General features: G+C 40.3%; 1 protein-coding gene across 1 annotated transcript in view; it reads left to right on the top strand.

The window, feature by feature from the left end:
• Window positions 1-24,195, top strand: part of antxr2a (ANTXR cell adhesion molecule 2a) — an 80,386-nt gene that overhangs the window by 17,866 nt on the left and 38,325 nt on the right. The window contains exons 10-16 of the mRNA XM_044195251.1: window positions 1,738-1,807; window positions 10,982-11,060; window positions 11,490-11,585; window positions 16,792-16,842; window positions 18,023-18,112; window positions 20,196-20,366; window positions 20,836-20,916. Of these exons, the coding sequence (XP_044051186.1) occupies window positions 1,738-1,807; window positions 10,982-11,060; window positions 11,490-11,585; window positions 16,792-16,842; window positions 18,023-18,112; window positions 20,196-20,366; window positions 20,836-20,916 (638 nt within the window). The remainder of the gene's footprint in view (window positions 1-1,737; window positions 1,808-10,981; window positions 11,061-11,489; window positions 11,586-16,791; window positions 16,843-18,022; window positions 18,113-20,195; window positions 20,367-20,835; window positions 20,917-24,195) is intronic.

Genomic DNA, 24,195 nt, shown 5'->3' with positions numbered 1-24,195 from the left:
TCATACTGTCCTAGTCTTAGAAATAGAGAAGGGTGCACACAGCAGCTATCCAGGTAACATCTAATTCACAAAGTGCTGTCCCATTCCACATTGCCATTTATTTAAAGTTAGATATTTATCTGTAAGTCAGCAGAGCAACTGTTGGCTTTTATTCTGGGTGATTGAGAATGGGCCTATGTTGTTGTTGTTGTTGTTATTATTATTGTGTTTTTATTGCATTTTATGTCCATGGTGTGGACATAGAAAACATCACATCTCCTGCACCAAGCATCTAACTCAACACATCTTTTTATTCAACTAGCTGCGATGTGACTTGATGGTGGGCATTCAGAGGAAGGACATGGCAAAACAAATCCCTGTCCCGACATATCTGTAATCTCATCGCAGCTCCTTATCTATATGATCTAAATTCAACAGAAGAAAGGAGGATATGTAGGTCACTGTGCTCCTTATTTTGAGCTTGCAGTCTGTTCTGTAGAGAAATCCTTTTTCAGGAAGCAAACGGGATTTGGCACCAAAAGCCAATCTTTTCAAGCTCTCATTTGGCCGTGGGATGTGTGGGATTGACGACTGCCAATGACAACACTTCTCTCCTTGACAAGTTATTTTTGATTTTCAACATTTCAACTTAACTAAAGCACTTGAGCATATTTTTTTTCCTTTTTAAAAAAGAACTTCATCCGAATCAGGAAGTGGCCATTAGCAGATGTCTTCCTGTTAGTCCTTTCTCAGTTTAGGCTGTCTCACATTCGCCCACTTGGGGCTATTTATTCCCTTATTGGCTTTTGCATGTGTTCAGCCCAGACCTTTTTAACAGTGGGGCACCTTATAATTATGGACAGGCATCATGGCAGCTATGAAACACACACCACATATGTGGAACAGATGCTACAGTCTTCTCCATCACCAATCCAGTTGGAGCCCCTAGCAGACAAGCTTAAAAACAAAAAATCAATAATCTGAACGACCTCCATGGCTGAAGATGGTTCAGGCCTCTGTCAACCTGTGCTGATGAACGAACACACACACACTCACACACTCACTCACAGATCATAATCCAATATGTCATCTTTCTCTCTTTTTCTAACCCTCATGCAACTCCCAGCAATAGAAAAGTGCTGAAATATCAAACACATGACACAATATGTCACTTTCCTGACAGCAAAATAGTGTGCACTTATTAAAAAGAAATTAGGTTTACTATATAACTGATATTTAGTTTAGAGAGAAATTCATATGATCCTTGCCATGTAATACAGAGAGGGAACACTCAGAAAACTCAGTTGATAATGGAATATTGTTCATAATAACTGTGGCTTTATTTCATATAAAAGGATGTTTTGGGTAAATAAATACATTTTTTTCCAGTTGGGATTACAAATCTGAGATGCCCAGTATTTTTTTAATAGCTTTTGAATATTGTGTATTTAACACAGGTTTAATGCTGATGTAATTTACAGTTGGCCCTTTTCTGATGCAGCGCGTATTGAAAACAAATTCTGACTCGAGAATCATGGGAAATGTAGGGAAATTTAATGCGCTATTATACAGTTGTTACCACTTTTGACCACAGTGGCCTCCTTTTTGCAAGCGTTACATAGGCTCAATTTACTGTTATTACTAATCGCAGTAACTATCTGAAGACACATAAAATGATCCACCGTTACAGGAACAAGAGTGTGAGTCATCCAAGGAGTTAATTTAACACTGTTTTGTCTTCTCTTTTGGTTTTTACAGATCAGAAGCCGAGTACTGTGCGTAATGACTATCTGCTGTGTCCTGCACCGAAGCTTTATGAAGTTGGAAAGTAAGTAGGCTGTGGGGTTTCTGTTGGAGGGAAGAGCTGGTGGAGCATTGGTTAGTGTTGCATATGGTGCTGACTTTTTATTCCGCCTCAGCGCCGGCGCTAGCCGTGGCTGGAGGCATTATGTTTTCGGGTTGTCCGTCCATCCGTCCCATTCTCGTGAACACGATGTCTCATGAACGTCCATTTGGACTCAAGAATGAACTGATTAGAATTTGGTGGTCAAAGGTCAAGGTCACTGTGGCCTCACAAAACACGTTTTTGGCCATAACTCAAGAATTGATGACCATATTTTACGGTTGGTCCGACAGTGAATTGGTGACACTTTTGACTTAAAGGTCAAGGTCACTGACCTCAAAATGACCTTGACAAACAAGGACTAAATTTCACACAGATGTCTAATGGGATACAATGATGAAGTGATGACATTTTTTTACCCAAAAGGTCCAAGGTCATTTTCACTGTGGCATCATAATATGCTGGAAAAACACTTTTTTGGCCATTTTTCACCACCATAACTCAGGAGCAGAAGGGGAGATTGTGACCATATTTCACAGTGGGTCGGACACTGAATAGGTGACACTTTTGACTCAAAGGTCAAAGGTCATTGTGACCTCAAAATAGGTTTTTATCCATAATTTAAGAATGAATTGGGCGATTCCAGATTTCACACACATGTTGACTGGGACGACACAATGAGTAAACAATAACTAGCACAGTACGGGCTTTCCTCCATCTCGTCCATTCTGCCTTTCACTTCCTGCCTCATTCTGAATTTCAAGCATCATCAGAATCACGTGACTGCAAACAACGTATTGGAGCGCGCCTTGCTAATCATGATCCTGTGAGTGAGTTTCACCTACAGCTAAAGAGGCTTCGCATCTGGATGTCAGCTGCAACTTGACTGGGTGGCGGAGGTATACAACCCGCTGTGGTAATTCTAATTAAATGTTAGTATATCACTATCAGATATTGGCCAATCATGTGGTCTACTGCTGAAGTGGTGCATGTTCCTCTGAAATAAAATGCTGCTTATTTTCTTATCAGATTTAATTTATTCTATTCTGTAGATGTATTTAAGTTTTGATCTTGGCATGTGGACACCTTGAAATGTGTGAAGTTTTAATGACAGGCTCTGTGAACTCTCTTATGGATCCGGCATCTATAAATGGGATCGTCTAAATAGGTTGAATATGTTCTCCTACAGATCGTTACTTTGCCATAAAATAGTGAAGAAAAGAAAAGTATTGTCTGGTAAATGTCAGCTCTTAGCGTTTGTTTTTCAGCTGCAACTGGAATTCAAGAAGCTTATCTCAGTAGAAATCGGCAGAGTGAATCATGTCTTTGTTCTTCTTCTGTAAAACCGCACACACACAGATACATCCTCTCTCTTACATTCCCCAACATCGGGACTCTTTCAAAACAATTTTATTTCCCCTTTTCTTCAGGCATTGTGTTGTTTTTGTGCTGCTCTCCTCTGAGTTCTGTTTTTTTATTTAAATCACTCGTATCTCTCTTATATTTAGCTAAGATGTTTCAAAGCTCTTGGTTCTCTTGGTCTTACATTCACAGCTTTTATTTTTTCTGCCTCTTTTTTCCATTTCTTTTTTGTGCGAATAAACAACTCCTAAATCTGTAAATCAGCTGTATGTAAAAACAGTCGATGAAGGGATGAAGACTTTGGTGTAGCGTAAAGACGCAGTAAACATTGTAGATTGAGCCTGACAGAAAAACACCCCATACATACAACCCACAAAGATTTAAGTGAAAACAGTGTAAATATGCATTTATTCCTGACTGCATAGCTATTGTTTGATTTTAACGTCATCTCTTATAATCCCAAACCATAACAGATGATCGCTAAGGCATTCTAGATGGAACAACAGATTTTAATGTCCTCGATGACTGCAATCCAATCAAAAATGTATGATTATGAGTGCCGTTGGCTCCTAAAGGTCTTTCAGCTCTAAAACAGATTATGTATCATATGATGACGGCGATGCTGTAACTCCAAATCAACTTGAACCTCACCTCAGATAATCCTCTCATTTTGACGTCCAAACTGCTCATGGACATGGAGAACATGTTTTTCTGCCAGAAACTGACAGTGCTGAAAGAGGAACATGAGTTTTTGAAGGGATATAAAACATGAAGTTAGACGTGCATTCGTGTTTTCAGTTCTACTTGTTTTTTTGCTCGTTAGCAGGCTATCACAAAGTCTTCTTGCAGATTCCAAATAAATTAAGTTTTTAATGAAATAATGGCTTGAACAACAACAAACATTTGAACGCTGAACAAGTTTTGCATAAATCCACTATATCCACAAAGACATACATGTACGTACACACAACATACACACTCGCAAGAAAAATGCACTTTTGCACCTGTATGTTGATGCATATACAGTCCTGTGCAGTACATATTGTATATACAGTACATAGACACATGCATTTGAACTCTCGAACAATGTTTTTTTTTGTGTGTTCAGTACTTTTTAACCCTGTATTCAAAAGTCTAACCAGTGACCAGGTCTGCAAATTAGCGTCCTATATAATAAGTCCTATATATATCTGTGTTCCATTTTATTTGCATGTCTACCTGTATTGTCCCTTTTTTAAATAAATGGATTGAGAAGTTAGGCCACGAGTAAATTAATAAAAAATGAGTTTTTGGTGTAGATCTGGATCTTAAAGGATTTCTTAATATTACAAGAACAGGCATTTTTTTAAAAACATTTTTGCTGTTATTTCTAACCTTGAGAATGCACATTATAAAATGCAGACTAGTTTTCTGCTAATAAAATTACAAATTTAAAAGATTGAGAGTGCATACCTCTGTCGAGGCTGCTCAGACTTCTTTCTTAGTTTCCTTTCATTTATTTAATTTAAATTTTTTTTTTTACAGCAGGTCACTGCTCCTTTTCTTTTCCTCCAGCTGCTAGAAATACTATATTTTACACTAATTCCTGCTGCTGTCGCTTTCACTAATATAGGAAATTCACACAATGCAGTGGGATTGCAATTACCTGGTTTTCTTCAATTATCAATGTGAAGAAAATACAAAATTTTAAATACAACTGGTTGCTTTATCCAGATTTTTCTCTCTTGAATAGAAATCAGGAAAGCCAAACAAAATCTTATATCTTTCAACCAACTCGCCAAGGATGCAGTAAAAAGATGAACTTAAGCGACTGCATCTGTAAACCACAGGCCTACAGCGCCTGCTGCGACCTGATAGGACCTGAGCTGATGCTGATGCTACGTGCCCACCATTTGCAAAAGGCCTGCTTAATTAACTCTTGGCTGCCGATGGTGACCCATAAAGTAGTTAGCTGGTACGGGCGGTGAGTAAACACATCTGCTGGAGGGGCTTTAAAAGGATGTGCGACAGATGCAGCCATTCCCTTTTCCACACTCCCCATTTAAATAATTCACCATGCACTGACAATCCCAGCACCCAGGACCACCTGCATGTAACGGCAGAGCCTGGAAACTTAAGTCTCCATCCATCTGTCTGCTTCTGCTCCATCACTGCTTCCGGCGCATAGGGCACTCCGTTAACACGGCTCTACTCAGCCGAAGAAGAATCGCCTTTTCATTGCACATTCCGTCTCCCTGTTTCCCCTTTTTGGCCACGTTGTTACACGTGAGACCTTCTCCTCAGCGAACTCTGCTTGAATTTCTGTCTTGACCTCACAGACATGGATTGGTTGGGAACATATTTCAGATACAGCAGTCACTCGAGGTGAGGTGCTCAGCTGCAGTTTCCTGTCCCACTGGGAACTCGGAGCAGGCGGCTCCACATCCAGCCTCGATGTCCAGGAATCACAGTGTCCTCAGTTGGTCGAGCTGTGTAGGAGCACTCACTGCAGAGGCATCATCTGTGCTGACAGCTGTGGCATCAGGCTTGAAACAGTGGCATCTGCTGACGCCCTTCCTTCCCTCCCCACCCTTTCCCCTCCCCCCTCCTCCTCCCCCCTCTGTATATCCCCATTAGGAGACCCAGCATAACCTGCTGGGGTGCCGATCGAGAGGTTAAGTGGCTGCGATCATGCAGCAGCATGTCCTCACCTGGTGTTTTCACAATAATGGTGGAGGACAAAAAATAATCGAGGGGAAAGTCAACACCTGCTTTACCTAGCAGGTACAGTAGCTAATGCTAACGCTCGTCAGTAATTAAACAAGCTGTCCCAGGGCTGCTGCTAGCAGCAGCATCACTCCATCTGCTCCAGTGGGGGTATGAAGATGTTTATGATAGAACTGTCCTGTTGTTTGATTGTCATCCATGTTGTGGCACAGACATGTTGGATGTGCATTGATTTGTTGTCACATGATGAAGCTGGAACCAGCTGTCTCTGATTGAAGGATGCAAGGAGCAATGTGTCAGCTTCAGACTTAAATGTGCGATGTCCGATGATTCAAACTCTTCTTGGTACCGGAAAACAAAAATAAGCAATAAACTGAAACATAAAATTCAACTTGCCCTTGATCCTAAGTGACAAACATTCTTAAAGGGACAGTTCACCCCAATACCAAAAATACATATTTTTCCTAGCTCACAACAAATCTGAGATAATGAATAAGGTCTGAAAAAATAAACAGAATTTTGTGTAACAATTGTTTTCCCCTTCTCATCCCTTTTAATCATTTTGTGATTTATCTTGGGACCCTTTGAAACACTACTTTACATCAAAGCTAATCATTTTGAAATTCATGCTGATGGGTTTTGAATGTTCAGTGCAGACATTGCCATGATCTGAAAATGTATTAGCAATTTGCTTGAGTTGTGTAATCTTTGGCAGCGAACTTTGTCATTACATTATCGTTTTAAATCAATGCAGTACAATCTTTTCAAATCAATCTGCCTTTTTTACAGCATTATCACATAATAATGTAACATTGACAAAGGCTTAATGTTTACTGTGGTGGATTATACATCTCAAGATAGTAAGTCAGTTAATTGATACAGAAATGAATAGAAACCAATTGCTACTTGGATTGTTAAAACTGTAATGATTTGTAGTTAATCAGTTTTATGGTACAACACACTGGTATAGTCCTTTAAGTAACCAGCTGCCATGCCAGCAAACCATCACTATATTTCAATATAGTACCATCAGTCAGTTTTAGAGTGCATGTCACTCTTTCCAAATGGTGGATGTCGCACTCTGGAACACAACTTCTCATCTGGTCCCCAGGCTTCACGAGGCGATCCCTCCTGTCAGCCGAGTTTCCTCCCCTCTGTCAGAACTTCTGCCACACAAATGCATGCAGAGTGATGACTCCTGGATGTTGAGTGACAGGCCTCGCATATGCTCTGCCGTGAATTATTCAGCCTCCTCAATTTTCACATCTTTAAGGGAAGTTTGAAAGCCATTAGCGTCACCATTGTCTGCCGCTCCAGCTGTATCACATCACCAAAGCTTAGTGTCACGGTGGGATTACTTTCTGACAGATTACAGCGAGCCTGGGGACAAAGTTTTTCCAACATGGAGCAATAGATCTGCATCGAGAAGAAGCCCTATGCCATTCAACTGGTGTCCCTGGGTGCCTGTGTCGGCTTTCTACCCAAATTTTGACTGATCCCATGGCCCTGTGACAATCTGCCCTCTCATCTCCCATTTATTCAAACATAACCATCGACCCACCATGCAGCTGCAGCTCTCTCCTCTGTCACTCGCTGGCTTTTACCATGGAAAACTTAAATGACATTGAGCATTGTTTTTAAATTATTCATCTGGCTCCTTTTTAAAGTCACTCAGTTGCCTTTTATCATTCTTTTGGACCCTTTCTGTCCCCTGTTTATTTTGTGTCTTGCTTGATGTTGCCTGTGTAATGGCCACCATCATTGTTTTTGTTGAAAAAGAGGAGAATTTAGAGCATCAATGTTTTGGTGCACCATCACTAGATATGCACTGGGTTGTTTAACTAACAATTTTTATTATCAATTTATCTGTCGGGGGTTTATTTTCAATTAAAGAATTAATCATTTTGTCATCAAGTCTCCCAATTTCATGTTCTGTCCAACCAACAGCCCAAAATTTTTACATTTTACATTTACAATGATATAAAACAGAGCAAATCCTTACATTTGAGAAGCTGGAAAAATAAAATTTTAGGTACTTTTTCTTGATAAATGACTTAAACAATTAGTTGATTAACAAAAAAAGTAGTAGATTAATTTTCTGTCGAGCGACTAATCGACTGACTAATCATTTCAGCACTAATGTAATATTGTAATACTGTGGCGCAGAATAACCACTTTAATAAATCTTGTCACCCAATTACTAATCATTCTTTTGTTAATATTCCTGGAAATAAAAGGGTGAAAAAGAGAAGAGCATATATGACTTATGGCTCTGGGCTGGAGCAGATTCTGCCTACGACAGTAAGTCGGTAAATTAGCAGCCCGTGTCTCAGGGAGGAAGAAAAAAGGCCTCTCCAACTGTGGTTGGGTTGTGGTGCATTAAGGATGTCCAGCGATGTCAGGTGAGGGAGGGGGGCGGGCGTTTGTCAGCGTAACTCGCTTGGGAGCTTTCCTCCTTCACACGCCGGGTCCACACCTCCACCTTGATTAACAACCTGCCCACCATTATCACGGATTAAGGGTGTCAGCTAAATTAGCCTCTCCCCTCACCCAATCAGCACAAGCACTTAGTTAACATGCAAGGACCTGGAGCTGCAGAGGCGTTCAGCGTTTCAGTAGTCCACATCGGACGCAAAGGGATGTTTTCTGATAGAAGCAAACTGGTTCACACTCAAAAATAGGAGTTTTCTAATCTTCTAGAGTGTTCTCATATGTTGGGTATTTATACACTCATGATTAAGAAGGGAAGGGAGCACGAACGGGCCTTCTTTAGTGTGCGTGCCCAGTGATTGTCACAGTCCAACCTCCTTTTTCCTACCAGGGTGGTAGTGCAGTTTAACAAACCAAACGCCTGTCATCGAAATAGGGCACATAGCACCGATCAAAAGAAAGTGTGGAATACACAGATTCATAATTCATAATTCAAAATTAATATTTAAAAATAATTTCATCATTTCTCTCTGTGTCGCAAAGTTAGATTGAATTTCTTATTGACAAGGAGGGATGATAAACGTCTGATAAATATATAAACCTCTACTGTCACACATCTCCTCTCTCATTTAAGCCTTTTAACTACAGCACACAATCAAATACGTTCTTCACCTTAGATACACCATATGTACACACTAATCTTGGCATGACTGGATTTTTTACGACTCTGGTAAAAGTTTTAATGAAAACTCTTCGTCGCTTGACTGTTGGTTGTCTGACGTTTTTATCTGTTGTCTCTTGTGTTCTGGTTTTACGGTTGTCAGATTCGGAATGTGTTTGGTTCTCGGGTTTCTTTTAATGCTTCAGGATCCCGGGCCAGAATTGAACTAGGACACACTTTTGGAGCAATCTGTAATGTTACCTTAAAATCTAAACAATTATACTTCTCTATAACTTTAAAACTGTTCTGAATAATTGTCCTCTACCTGTGTGCTTTAATTGAACCTGTACTTTGTGTACTGTTTTATTAATGGCTCTGCTCAGCTAAACCATCCTTTACAAATAAAGTTAAATGGTATAAATGAAAGTGAGATCTTGATCTCAACTGAGACATCTGACATTTAAAGTTCCACGAATTGTATTTTAAATATTTAGCGTGGGTAAATTAGGAAAGGTGCAAAGGAGTCAGTTTAGAATATTTAGAATACACTGCATAGTAATGGACACATGGTCTGGTTGCTCATCTGTTCTGAACCACAGGAGAATTGGTGGCCCAAGGCACTGCCTCAGGCAAAATCCAAAGCAAAGCAAAGAGCTCTCTTGTTATTATTCCGCAGCACCAGTTTTTATGCAGGCCTCCCCTGTACGCTACCACACACTCACAGCTGGCCCCTCACACACAAAACCGCACTGCGTACTTCTTTCTCTCCTCTTTTTTTGTGTTGGAGGGAGGATTTCAGGCAATTCAGGCTCATTCCATATCCTGAATTCTCATTAAACCTACTGTAATTGGATTGGGTGTAATAGACATATGGAAATTGCGGTGCCGTTCATCATTAGGGTTTTAATTGCGCCCATTTTCTGTGCATTTTTCCTTCTAAATAAGTCATAGGAGTTCACGAGCCTTGTTATTGGTAGTCAGGTTACTTCATCCACACATGCTGACGGCTGTGATAATGAGAGGATTTCCTCCCTCTGAGTTTGACCATTTAGTTTGCATTGTGTTCTTTACTGAGCACTGTGCTAATGTGAGCGCTGGACTTGTTACTCATTTTTAAACAGGATTTGCTTGTGAGATAATACAATTTAGTTCTTTATTCTATCACTGGAAGTCATAAGAGATGTTTTGTAGAACCCTACCGACGTATGACCTTTGAGGAAGATACTGATATTGATAATGAAAAAAAGTTAATCTAATTCCTATACATCAACCCGATGTTCCTTTTTTAACACACAGTATTTGTAGCTAGTTTCATTTTCTTTTTTTACTCAAAAACATAAACAGCTCTCATATTTGGGTAATAAAAGAGTTGTGACAAAGAAATCTACTGAAAGACAAGACCTGGACATTCCTTGTTCCTTACCAATAATTTATTTTATTTCTTTTTTTTTTTTATCTGTGTGAACATGATTGACAACCCTTTTAATCCAGTGTCAGTGGGCCGTACCTCTGTGTCCCCTGATGTTGGACAGTGATGTTGTCTCTATCCAAAAGAAAAACCAGTGCGTAGATTTTTTTTGTCTTTCAGTGCAGATAAAAACACCCAGAAACTGCAAAAAAAAAAAAAATTAAGAATGTATCTCTTGGAGATCTTTGAAAAGATATCAACTGAGGCAGTAATAGCAAAAATGTTGCCACTTTAGCAAAATAATAGTGAAAAATACATAAAAATGCTGCATAGAACAACACTGCAATTTCTATGTGCATATCTGCCAGCATATACACCGATACCAATAAGGTGATATTGCTGGTAAAACAGCTAATGTTTTGTGTACAATTTCGATTTTCTTGTCATGTTATGAAGTGTATTTCTTGCTAAATTAATGTGTGGACACCTGGAGGAGACTCTAACAGTGGTTTTTAGTTCAATTTGTATGTATCAGATATGGTTAATTGAACATATTACTGTGACACTAATACACTAACTCTTTTCCTTACAGGACTATGGATGTTCTCATCAGCCTAAACAACGGCAAGTCCTTCATCTCCAGCGCCTACACCATCACTGCTTCCACATGTGTGAGTCTGAATTACCTTCGTATATGAAACAAAATGAAAGCATCTGAAATGATACCGAGCTCTGATCTTCTTTAATAATAATAATAATAAAACCTTGTAAAATAATCAGGATTACCTTTTTTCGCCATTTAGTTGCCTCTGCATGTTTACATATTATATCCATATTCATTTTTTTATACCATTTTTTTGTACGACTTTAACTTATGCCATTTAGCGTCCCTGTGTGTGTGATCAACTAAAAACATATGATTGTGGGGGTTTAGTTGTTTTATTGAAAGGTTGTAAACCTCCGTCTTCATCTGCATTTTATATTTGCATTCTAACAAACTTCTGATATTTGTCCACCAGCTAATTACCAGATATTTAATTTAAAAATTCTTCATTTTTAGGATGAATAAACTGATTATTTATTTTCATTTTCTCCTCTAGTCAGATGGTTTAGCGGTGGCGATAGTCTTCCTGGTGCTGCTGATCCTCGTAGCTCTGGCCCTCATGTGGTGGTTCTGGCCTCTTTGCTGCACCTTGGTGAGTGTTGCTGCACTGCTCATAGCCAACTCTGAACATATTCAACTTTGGGCAACCAGAGTTGATGAATAATTTACTCTGGGTTTGCATGGAGATAACAGCAGAAGTTGTTGTGCTGGCAAAACATGCCAAAGAACTCATATGTTGCCTGCAGTCAGAAATAATAAAAAATAATACTCACTGCTACCTTCTCTAGATGTGAAGACAGGACTTGCAATGTCTAATTTTGATAAAAATCTGTTGCATGGACAAAAGTCAGCAGTGAGAACATTAAATATCTTCCCTGGGTGTTTTTTTTTTTTTTTTTTTTTATTCTGACAGTTACAAACATCCTGTTATGCAAATGCAGCAAATCAAACGGTAGTTGGGGTAGTTGTCCAAAGTGTGTGAAGTTTATGCTCACACCCAAAACTGTAAACATAAAGCGATGATAACCAGCAGGTCAGAGCCAGGTTTAAGTGTGTCTGAGGCCGCTCATACAGCGAGCTCAGTATTGTTCAGCAGCCAGCCCTGAAGGGCGTCAACATCTGTTTAACCCCGTCACCTCCTGTTCACCTCATTCATCCGCGATGGCTTAGCAACACCACAGAGGAGGAACCTCAAACGGGAAGTGATGAGCCCACATCCTGCAGGTCAGTGACTGATGCTGCATATGATCACACACAAGTTCTGAGAAGAGATGAAGTCACTTTATGTGAACAAACTATGTTAAAAACAAAGCAAGAGATAGATTAGCAGGAGAAGAATGTGAGTGACAGATTGCATGAAAATGAACAAAATCTCTGTTTGCCCAGGACTAACATTAGGCCTACCTGGGGACTGAAGTGATTAGTAATAATCACAGAGATTGTTTATGGTTTAATCACAGTTGAATCTGCCATGTCCATGCTCCAGCTTAAACTACTTATTCTGTTTTGGTAAACACACAATTCTTATTTTACTAATCCTGTCAATCAGAGTGTTTCATTTCAGGTGCACTTTGTTTTTGTTTTGCTTTGCTAAATCAGAAATGTACAAAATTAGAAGGGACAAAATAACAGTTTTAACAAAGCTGTTGCGCACTATAAAGTCTTACCTACAGGCCTGTGAAGGAAGCAAGGAATGTTGCACGCTTTATTAACAACGTTTCTGTCCTTCAACAAGTTAGATTTTTTCAAACAACACTGGCACCATACATATAAATTTGACCTTGGAAAAACCCACCAATCAGAGCACACCAACAGCACCTCCTGGCAACCATACAGATGTAGGTCAGTGAACTCTTCCAGTTGTAAACAAACATAGTATGAAGCTCTTCCTATTACAGAAAGTACATATTATACTATAGAATAATTCACAGACATTGTGTTGATAAAAACTATACAAATCAGCCAAATTAACAAAAATGTTACTGATTAGTTAAAGCTTCTGAAAACTTTGTTTCAATTCCTAAATATTTCTCTTTATTCTTGACCAAATAATAAAAATAAATAAAAAATAAAAATAAAATAAAATTGTTAAACCAGTGAGAAAATCACAGAGGAAAACAGCACAGACAGAAAATATTGTGTTCTTGTAGGATGCCATCCCTCACAGTAAGAAGCCTTAAGGTATAAAAAGAAAGTGAAAACAGGCTAGTATTGGCTTTTATATATTTTTATTTTTTTATATATATATATATATATATATATATATATATATATATATATATATATAGACTCATGCTGCTGCAAGTTCAGAGGCTCTGGTGATTAAAGAGAATTTCATTAGTAAGTGCAGATGTGTTGGTCTAAATGTGGAAGTTGGAAGGTTATTTATTAATTCCACAGATCACCAGATTCAAGATTAACGAATCTTGAATCTGCAATTCAGTTGTGAGGTCTCCTTTTATTGTTTCCCTTTCAACAACTTGATTGTACTTGATGGAAGGTATTTATTTCTTTAATCCATTGTTAAAACTTTTCTTTAGTCCTGGATATTCATGAAAACTACTATTGTAAACGCCTCACCCTGCCCTCATCGCCTTTGGAAAACGGTCTCACCCACTTAACCATTTACAAAAATCCACAACAGATTATCGTTGGGGCTATGAGAGGGGCTGCAGATGGTCGACCCTGGTCTTTTTCTGTGGCTCTGCTTTTTTCTACTGAGATCTGATAAAGGCAAATTTACCCTCCACCACCGCCATCGCCCCACCCCCCGTTCCGCTCACCGCGCCGCCCCTTAAATGATAGACGTCACCTGGCTTTGTGGACCTGAAGGGAGCCCATCCAGGATGAGATGGAAGCATATTTTGGAAAACCAACAAAGGCATTAAAATGTAAACCCCCTGCAGCATGTCTGGCCGTGGACGTGTTTGTCTTGGTGGAGAGAGCTGCTGTTGCCTTCCATCGAGGGACGCGGCTGAAGAGGAGGGCCATGTGTGGCTTGTTAATATTTAAACCCCCAGTCTGCCAGGTTTCAGCAGTCGGGATGAGGCCACGCACACACACACACACACGCCCAACCTCTTTCCCACAATCCCTCTCTCTCTCTCTGTCTCTCTCCCACATGGATTGATGCCAGGAGAGAGGTCATACAAGCAGTGCAGTGGTAATTTCTTTGTTTATGATTTGTTTGGAAATTAAACTCAGAATGGCATAGCCTTTAGTTCAAATCAAAGGATTCGGGATTGGAGATGCAGTTTTGAGTTACATTGCCAGTTTATCCAAATTACAAATGACTTACTGCTACATTAGATGCACTTTTGGACATTTTTTCCACCTAGTTTGTGCTTAATATGTTAATAATCTCTGATAATTTCATTTTATTTCATGTTAGAAGTTGTCAATGTTGCTTTCCGTTGCAGAACTTTTATCTTCTTTTGTTTCTTTTCCCCTCGGAAACATTTTCATTTTCTCCAAACAGATTTATTTGTCCATAGTTACAAGCACAAATCATTTTTAAATTTCCAAATATGCCACCTGCCACTGATCCATCATGGTAAGCCTCCCGAAACAGCTTGACATAACACGGTTTGAGCTTGAGGTTGGGAATGAACAGATTATCAAGTCCAGTTGGACAGTTACGGAGACAGCCATATGGGGACAATGCCCCGAGCGCCTCTGATTGGTCTGATTCCCCCCTGGTGTCGTGGCGGCGGTGGCGAGCCGCTGGGGCTGATGTCAGGCAGCTAAGTATCCTGCAGTTTAGTTTTTAATTACGTCGCTGAACGCTCCTCTTCACATCTGTTCATCAGGTAGCTGGGAAAGAGCAGCAGAGCCCCGTCATTTGTATAATGCTTTATTTATCCCACAATATGTCCAGGAAATCTGCTGCATAATTACTTAATAAAAAGAGATAATCCTGTCAACGTAAGGTGTGGCTGAAATGATGTTAATCAGCGTATGGAGAAGCTACCAATAGACCTTTACCGGATTTGCTTACAGCCAGTTGCGTGTCAAAGAGCAATTAATTAACCCTAATTGATTATTTTTCATTATTCTAATGACAACAGTATGTGTAGAGTGTGATGGTATCCCTGTGCTTAACAGTGAATGAAACAGCTGTTAATATCTATGATATGCCATAATTACATTGCTCTTTTTTCCCTCCAATACCAATTTAGCAAATGCATAACCAGTGATGACAATGAAGTATCTGTCTTTGATGACAAATGGACAAAGGTCTGCCTTCCACTTTGCCGCACACCTCAAGTTGAGATATGTCCTCAATTATATGTACAGTATTTATAGGCCAGCTACTGTACTCTGTGTGCAGTGTTAACGTCCACTATTGTGTAACAGGGTACAGTTAAATAAGGCCTTATCTCACACCAAGCCTGGGAAAATGTGGGTGGAGAAGTGAACAGGAAACACTCTTTCTTTTCTTATCAACCCTTGCTGATGAGCCTTTGAGCAGAGTACTAAACCTCATTTTAATTATCATTTAATATTGAATAAATATTGTCCAGAAATTGGGAAAAATGCTCAGAGCTCAATGTGATGTCTTCAGATTGCTACCTTTGTCCAACAAACAGTCCGAAACCCAAATATATTTAGTTTGCAACGATATCAAACAGAAAAGAGGAGCAAACCTCACAATTGTGAAGTTGGAAACATAATATTTGGTATTTTTTCTTGATAAATGACTTCAATGATTAATTGATTATCAAAATAGTTTTTTTGTCAATTGACTGATTGATTAATTAATTGACTAATACTTTCAGCACAGGGCACCCTCATAGGGGTCTATGCACCTAAATCCCACAATTTTCAGACAACATAGACAGGACCTCTGCGTTTTGGGAGCTACAGGCCTGTCCTCTGTAATGACTATTTACCAGACGACGACTTACAACTCCTGAAACCTGAAAACACAGAAGACTTAAACTGTCTTTCCAGCGTGATCCCTCTCACAGACAGAGTGAGTGGCAGTGGTGTGTTCAGCAATCCTGCAGTAAAAAGTTGGACATCAGTATGTGAAGCGGTTGACTGACACCTGACAAATGTCACTGTCAGGCTGCTCTTTGCTTTGCGATGCACATCTGAAAAACCCAGTAGAGGCATCTTGTCCTTGAGTGGAATCACATTGTGGACAACCTGCTCCTCAGGTGCCATGTCATCCAGTGTTGTCATGAACAATGCCGCTGGGCTGGTCACTCTGCTGTGGGAGAGGGGTGTCGTGGTTATGTGTGGGTGTGTGTGTGTTTTGCCTTTTTTTTGTTCCTGTGTGTATGCCGCCACTCATCTTCCACGCAGACGGAGCTTGGAGCTGAGCCCGAGCCTCCTCCTCTGTATCTCATTGGAGCTAATTAACTCCTTAGGACTTTATGATTGGGGGGATTGCTTGGGAGCACTGAACCCCATCCAATTAATTAAGAGCTAAACGGGCAGCAGTGCTCGGCCCAAAGACTCCCCTGTCAACAAGTTTATTTTCAGCTTTTCTTTATTTTGCACGGGGGGCCCCTGATGTTGGTTTACAAGCAGAATCCTTGTAATCAGTAGTCATCGAGGCGATGGGGTGCCAATTGCAGTTACAAAGCAGCCTGGCAGCGGCAGCGTCTCCGCAGTGCAACGAGCTAGAGGGACGTCTCTGTTCTCTGACTCAGTCACCTGTCACGAATCACCTCACTCAGCCTCGTCTGTGCTTTTCTTGACAAGGTTTGAGCGCGTGTGATTGTGTGTGTCTGTATACGTCCCCTGGTGGACTTTGTGCTGACGCTCATTTGCTTTTTCTGTTTATCCAGGTCATCAAAGACCCGCCGCCACCTCCTCCACCTTCCCGTCCTCCACCACCTGTGAGTATATCACTAAAGTGCCACAATACCAGAATATTTATATTGATACCAATTTTTTTTTTCATTTGTGTGCCATTAAAGTGCCATAGATGAAAATATAAATCATCAAGCAGAGTCCCAGAACAAATACTGCACTTTGTTATATACCACATTGAAATTAACTTAATCAACAAAAATGGAGCTTTTGGAGAAATTTTGCTTAAAGGAATATTTCTACATCTTGGCAAATGGGCTTATTGACTTTCTTTCCAATAGTTTGATGAGAAGATGGATACCACTCTCATGTCTTTGTGTTAAGTAAGAAGCTAGAGCCAAGAGGCGATTAGCCTAGCTTAGCATAAATACTGGTAAAGATGTAACTCACACTAAAACCACAATATGTCGCTTTTACATTTCTGTTTGTGTACAGATTAAACATATTATGTATTAATTAGTGAACTTTAGAGGTGCTGGTAGGTTGGGTTTTTTAACTTTGGACAGAGCCAGGTTAGATGTTTCCCCATGCTTTCAGTCTCAATGCTAAGCTATGCTAATTACCTCCTGGCCCAAACTCTGTAATTAACATACATACAGATAGTGTGGGAAATCTTTTCTTACACTCTGAAAGAAAGTGAATTATATATAAAGTGAATATTTCCCAAAAAACTATTCCTTCAGGAAACCTTTGAGAAGTTGCTGCTGGTATTACACTGAGACATTTAAGCTGATTTCTTGTTTTTTATGACCCTTATACTGTATGTTGAATAAGCTTTGTGTTATTACTGGAAAATGATATCATTATATCATAATAAGCACTAGATTTTAAGAGTTCCCTCTGCAAGACTGGATTAATCTGCACAGGATTAATAATACTGAAGGAAATAATTTGAGGAAATTAAGTAATTATTTAGTTGATGAAATAATTCCTTCAACCACGTAGAAGTAAGGACGTCTCTTCCTTCCTGATTAAATTGCGTAAATGAGTCTTTCCTTTGAGAGGAAGTGCATTCAATTATTTATAAATGGGATTGAAGGAAAATAGAACAATAGCAAGCACAGTCCTGCATTACCTTCCTTTTGTCCATGCAGTAGAGTTGATGGATGCAGTTGTTTACAAGAATAAAGTTGGCATATGGGTCCAACTACAATACACATTTATACTGTATGAGTATAAGTCTCCTAATTTCCCTGTGTTTTTAAGGAACCAGAGCAGCTGCCCAAGAAGAAGTGGCCGACTGTGGACGCCTCCTACTACGGAGGAAGAGGAGCTGGAGGGATCAAACGCATGGAGGTGAGAGCCTAACTGTCATTCCCCAACATACTGCTTTCAGGAGCATGAAACACTTTCATCACAGTCACAAAGTCACGTCTCTTTCATTATGTTTGACACATGAATCTTCATGAAGTTGTCTTGATGTGAAATGATTTGAGCAGCACATTTTAAAACATTAGGGCAGTAATACTATCTTTTCTTACCAACTGAAATCCTACAAAGATAAAATTCTACACAGCAGGAAGTGAGGCATTTCTGACAGCTGTTATCCTGTAAACCGGCATCAGGTTTAGAGACAACTGCTGACATTCAGTCTTTTCTCTGAAGCTACAAGTTTGTTGAGTTTCACAGGCAGCAGGAGGAGGGACTGACTGACTGACTGACCGGCCGGGCCGCTGTCCTCGTCAGTCCACTGATGGCTCCGACATGACAGGCCCTGCCATCTCGTCCTTGGCCGTCCGGGCCTGATTGGATCAAGTCGTTGCCAGGATGAAGGATTGAGTGCTGCTGTCAGCTTGACATATCCACCTCACCCACCTCTCCTCTTCATCTCCCCCTTCTCAACTCTCAAACCTTGGCAGCCCCTTTGTTATCTGCCTCCTCCGAAGGGAATCCAGGTTTAAAGACGAGCTCCCCCCCCCCCCTCACTGTTGTACCCCCTACCACTTCTCAGCCCCGAGGAAGTTAGTGGCATTGCAGGGATTTCCCAGAATCCTCAGAGAGCTCCTACCTCTTGACTTCTTCCCCACGAGAGTTGGTGAGCTGCGAGCCCGGCTATCCCGTCGCTCTCTTCTTCCTGTAGCAGGTTGATTCCCACCGACAGGCCCGTCTCCACTTCTGAAGCTTTCCCCCCTATGGATGGAGAAAGAGGTGCTTGTTAAGATCAACCTGTCCTCTCCTCAGCATCCACATTTAAGACGCCATGCTGAGAAAACCACCGCCTTGCCGCTGCCAATATTTCAAATGTGTATTGAGCCGGCTGAGGTGACAACGTATCTTTTATTCATCGCAGCCCTCTCTTTTCTTGATGCGGCAGGCCAGGGATGTATCCCAGAGATGATTCTGAAAAGCTGTTCTATATTGTCACGGCTTAACCTACAGCTTGAAAACTGTGTCGCTAATTAATCACCTCTCCCCATTCATGTGACGGTGGATTTTTTTTATCTCCTCCTTGCAACAGATGTGATGAATTCAATTAAAAGCAGGACAGCTTAACTAACACACAGGCCTACATTCACACACTCACACACACACACACACACACATAACACATTACACCACATGTAAATGCGCTTATTAATAAAAGCAAAAACAGGTTTTCAGGTCATTTCATTTTCTTATGGATATATAGTGATAGCAGTTGTCCAACTCCCTTCTTATTATCATCCTGTTTTTCCTTCCTGTACTGGTTAGCTCCTCAATGGCTGAAAGTGTGTTCAGCCTCCCCTGCCTGCTTATTGGCTGGTATGGATGGTATTTAGTAGTTCATGACTATTACGACGGATTTTTAATTAAGGGTTGCAACTACTTATTATTGTCATTATCGATTGCATTTAAGAGCGACCATGACTACTACTGAGTGTATGAAAATACTTGCATAATGTCTTCTGTGGCTCTGAAGGAAGTTTGTCAAGTCTGAGAAAATCACCTCCATGATGTCATAGTGATGTCATCAGGCTTATCTCATCTTGGGCTTGGAGTCTACACATTTTCTAACAGAAAGTCTGTGTTACAAACTGGGGTTGTGGAGTTTAAAGACATAGCCGTTGACAAACCAGTGAGGGTCTAATGAAAATACACTATCAAGTTGCATTATGGGAAGTTGTAGGATCCTGTGTTTTTGGAGCTTTACGTACTAAAAGTCGATACTTGAGTTTAGTTTTAAGCTCCAGTATCTTTTCGGGACCACTGTAGAAACAAGTGATGCCCGGCCCTACAATCGACTAATCAATTACTCGACTAATAGTTTCAGCACTAATGTAATTTTTATATTTTGTCAATAATGAATGGAAAAAGAACCGAATAAGCCATTCTTGTCTCTTAAATTGGTGTTGTGTGTGTGTGTGTGTGTGTGTGTGTGTGTGTGGTTTCACCTGTCTAGGTGCGCTGGGGTGAGAAGGGTTCGACCGAGGAGGGGGCCAGGCTGGAGAAAGCAAAGAATGCTGTAGTGTCCATACCAGAGGACGCAGAGGAGCCAATGATCAAACGTCCCACCCCGAAGGCCGCCCCCACCTACCATCAAAACGAGAACAAATGGTACACTCCCATCAAGGTAAGTGCTACAGCCATGTACCCGCATGCAACTGATGTGACTGAATACGTTTGGGGTTTTTTGTATTTCTTTTTCAGTTCTCTTCCCTCTAACTTGTTTGTCATTTGATATATTATGTAACAAAATCATCTAAGGTCAAAGGTCCACTTACTGGCTCTTTAAAGCAGCCTCTCGTGGTCTTCATTCAGCAAATGAAGCTGGCTCAGGAGTCATCATGCAACCTAAGAGTGGAAATTTGGACAAATGATAGCAAGTGGTCTGATATGAAGGGGGTGATCTTAACCCCAAAGATCATCCTTGAATCAAGACAGAGGTCACAAAATTCCACATTAAGGTCACGTGATGGTACCTGAGCCAGCTCCATTCAAGACCAGCTAATTTAAAGGCCATTAGATTCTTCTTACCGTTTCTGCAAATAAGGTTAACGAACATGTTGCTGAACTAAGATCCCATTTTTCTTTTTTATCAGGGTCGTCTCGATGCTTTGTGGGCTCTGCTGGGGCGACAGTATGACCGAGTTTCCCTCATGCGACCCACATCTGCAGAGAAGGTAAGTCATTGAAAAGAACCATAGCGTTTTCCACCTCTTGACACTTTTGTTCCCAGTGGAAAACATATTTGCAGAAAGGCCTAAAACACAGACCATACTCATTATGAAGAAAATATGCGGAGGCATGCAAGATTGAATAACCAGTAAAGTGTACGTGGGTGTTTTTCTGTAGGGTGTGTGTGTGGGATACAGTAAATCAGCGTTGGAGTGTTGTGTTGGGTTTTTAGTTGCACAAACCTACAGCCTCAAGGGAGTGAGTCAAAGTCTCGTCAGTGGTCATCGGTGCAGTTTATTGTATTCAGGGATATAAATTTCTTGTATCAGTCAGCACTGTGGTCAGTCTTCTTTTTTTCACTATTATAAAAGCCCTAATCCCCAGTATGACTTAATTTGAGAGTTTTTATCCCTCCAAATCTTTTGAGTCAGCACGATTACAGTTAAAAACTCGTTGTTTTATTGCAGTACTGAATTACAGCCATGGAGGTACAATAATCTGTGTACTGCCGCTTAGCAGAGGAAGTTGCTGGCACAAGTTTAGCATTGTGTTGTTGTTACCTAACTGGGCCGATGGTGAGTTACAGCTGCAAACGCTCACTGAAGGAAGCATGATGGGGACAACCTAATATGGTCATCCTCTGGGCTTTTCTCAACCTCCGTCAGAGAAGAGGAAACGTATCGCCGCCACAAACCAACACACTGAAACCCGACGCCCCACAGGCAGTTAGGAGAGCACACTGCTCACAAACTGCCACCAAGTCAGAGTTAACCAGATGTTTTGATATGTTCTTAGCTTTCTAAGGCAGCAGTTAATCCAACAAACCACACCATCTGCTGTTGACACTGAGATATATGCCTAATCTCAAAATGAATAGCATAGATTAGAATCAGTTTGCAGACAGGTGTAGAGTGATGGAGCGTTTAGATTACATTTTTTTGACCAGATTTCAGACCCAGAAACAGGTTTTCATTAGCCTCTTCGTATGAAGTCACCCCTACAAATGTTTGGACAGTGGTAGCCAGTGTAGTAGTCCTACATTAATGCTGCATACAGCTCTTTTTTTGAATGCTACAAGGTAGAACAGCATTACCTCATTTGCATAGAGCCTGCTAAAGGAATAAATTGCATTTGAAACTGAAGAGACAAATAACTGACTCCTCCCAAACACTTCCCTTTTGTGAATGAAGTAAAATATTGCAGAAGCTGTACAGGCTGTACTGATTATCTTCCTCCTCAAAGAGGTCTGAGAACAGAAACAATAACCATAAAAAAAAAACCATGAGTTTTTTTAATGGTTCATAGAATGATGTCAGACTGCAAACGTCTCAAGTGGAATAACGTTTGCTGCTCTGCAGAACATGGAAAGCTGTGAGCCAGCTGTGAGCCTGCCAGTTGCTACTCAGGGCGTCACAGTGCTGTTTAGCAAAACTCAGAATTGCAGAAGAATTGCACCATAAAAATAAACATCATCAACATCTTTTGACCTAACATTTGACGGTCAAAAGACGTCCAAATATCATGGGTAAACTAAGCAAAATTTGGTTGAAATGTTGATAGACAGCTAGGTCGCACGTAACCATTGTTTAAACATCTTTTCAATGACTATATTTCAGTATGTAGTCAAGACCTGCTACACAATAAACTACAGGGACTGAAGTGCTGTCAACAGCAGTTACATGTAACCTAGACTTTTAAAAGACTACAACTTTTTAACCAAATGATTGTATTGCAATGTAAGCAAAACCAGTGCAGGCCAGTTGTTACTACGTGCCTCAAAACCGATCGTCTTCTTTAACAGACGTGTGTGCTGTCAAGGTATCTTTGTGCTACACTACTCTCTGAAAGGCCAAAAAGTATGCTGTGAGTTTGTTTCACTGCCATGATAAATTGTTAACAATATGTTAAATGGGCTGGTGCTGTTTGTGTTGTGGCATATTGATGAGGCTAGGGTTTTCATTAGATGACCAAACTTGCATATTTTCCTGCAATACACTCTTTGAAGGGTTGCTGTTTTCATGCTGAAATGACAACAATTCCCCTGCCCAGTATTCATCCAACTGTCTGAGTTTTAAGCAGTAAAAGGCAGAATGTGGAAACATCAGGGCTGCAGATCCCACTGTGTAAAAGATGATAGCTGTTGCCACACAAGAGGTCACCTCAGTCGCTCCGAGCAAACAGTTTGGAAGCTTAGAAAACAGAGAGTGAAGCCCACTGGTGAGTAAGCCAGTTGTGTCAAAGCTCGTAGGATAGAAAAGGACATGGAAGAAAAGCTGCCAGTGGAGTCCCCGGCACCGCTGGCTCACTTCATTCACATGCCGATCACTGCACTAAACTCCACTTTTAAGTCTTTGATCAAGACTGTACACAGAGGACACAGGAGAGAATCACACAGGAGGCCACGAAGGCTATGTGTGTTTGAAGTTACGTTATAGCAGAGCAGTACTTGACAATGAATGGAAACTGGATATTGGCAAAAACAGAAATAATTTATTTTTAAGTTAGTTATGATTTTTGGAATTTACATGTTCAATTTTTTGTCTTTTGAGAGCATTTTAAGGACTTCTCATCCATGTTGGCTTAAAAGTTGAGGTTCAAAGTTCATTCTTAGTTCCAGGGTCATCAATCTCACCTAAAGGTTCATTTAGTAGCTGTTCTGGAGCTTTCAATTATATCACTAGATAATACTCACTATCTGAGGTAAAATGGCTTCATCAATTGCTTCCAAGGTCAAGAATGAACTTAGTTCTTTCTTTAGTAAGAAACGCCTCAATGTAATATTAATCTATATAAATCAATTTACAGGTTTTGCTTTACAAATGTTATTTTGAAAACAACACAGTCAGATTGACTGATTACTTTTACACCCCAACAAAATCCATGTCAATCATTCACAACTCCACGTTGAAGGCGGCATGTGGTTTAAGTAGCAGAGTATCAAACAAAGACTAGGATATATGGAAACTTGGCATCAGTTGCCAAACCCAACTGACTGATGCAGATCTGTGGTTTCAGGTTTCATTGTCAAAGATAAGAATTTAAAATCTGGGCAGTGGAAAATAAATCACAACTGTCCGATGAGGGTGAGTCACCTTTGCCAAGATATTTAAGACTGATACTTGTGTTAGCATGTTTCCTCTTTTTAGTGGAGTGGTTAAAGGCTTTGGGCACTAAAACAGTTTGCATGTACTAGTGATATCATATACCTGATATTAGACTTTCATTGGACACATTTCACTGGACTAGTTTTTACCTGAACCTATTCCGTGTTTTTACTAGACTTT

This window comes from Siniperca chuatsi, linkage group LG5 (assembly GCF_020085105.1).
Source record: "Siniperca chuatsi isolate FFG_IHB_CAS linkage group LG5, ASM2008510v1, whole genome shotgun sequence".
NCBI lineage: Eukaryota > Metazoa > Chordata > Actinopteri > Centrarchiformes > Sinipercidae > Siniperca > Siniperca chuatsi.
This window is presented reverse-complemented; position numbering and strand designations above follow the sequence as displayed.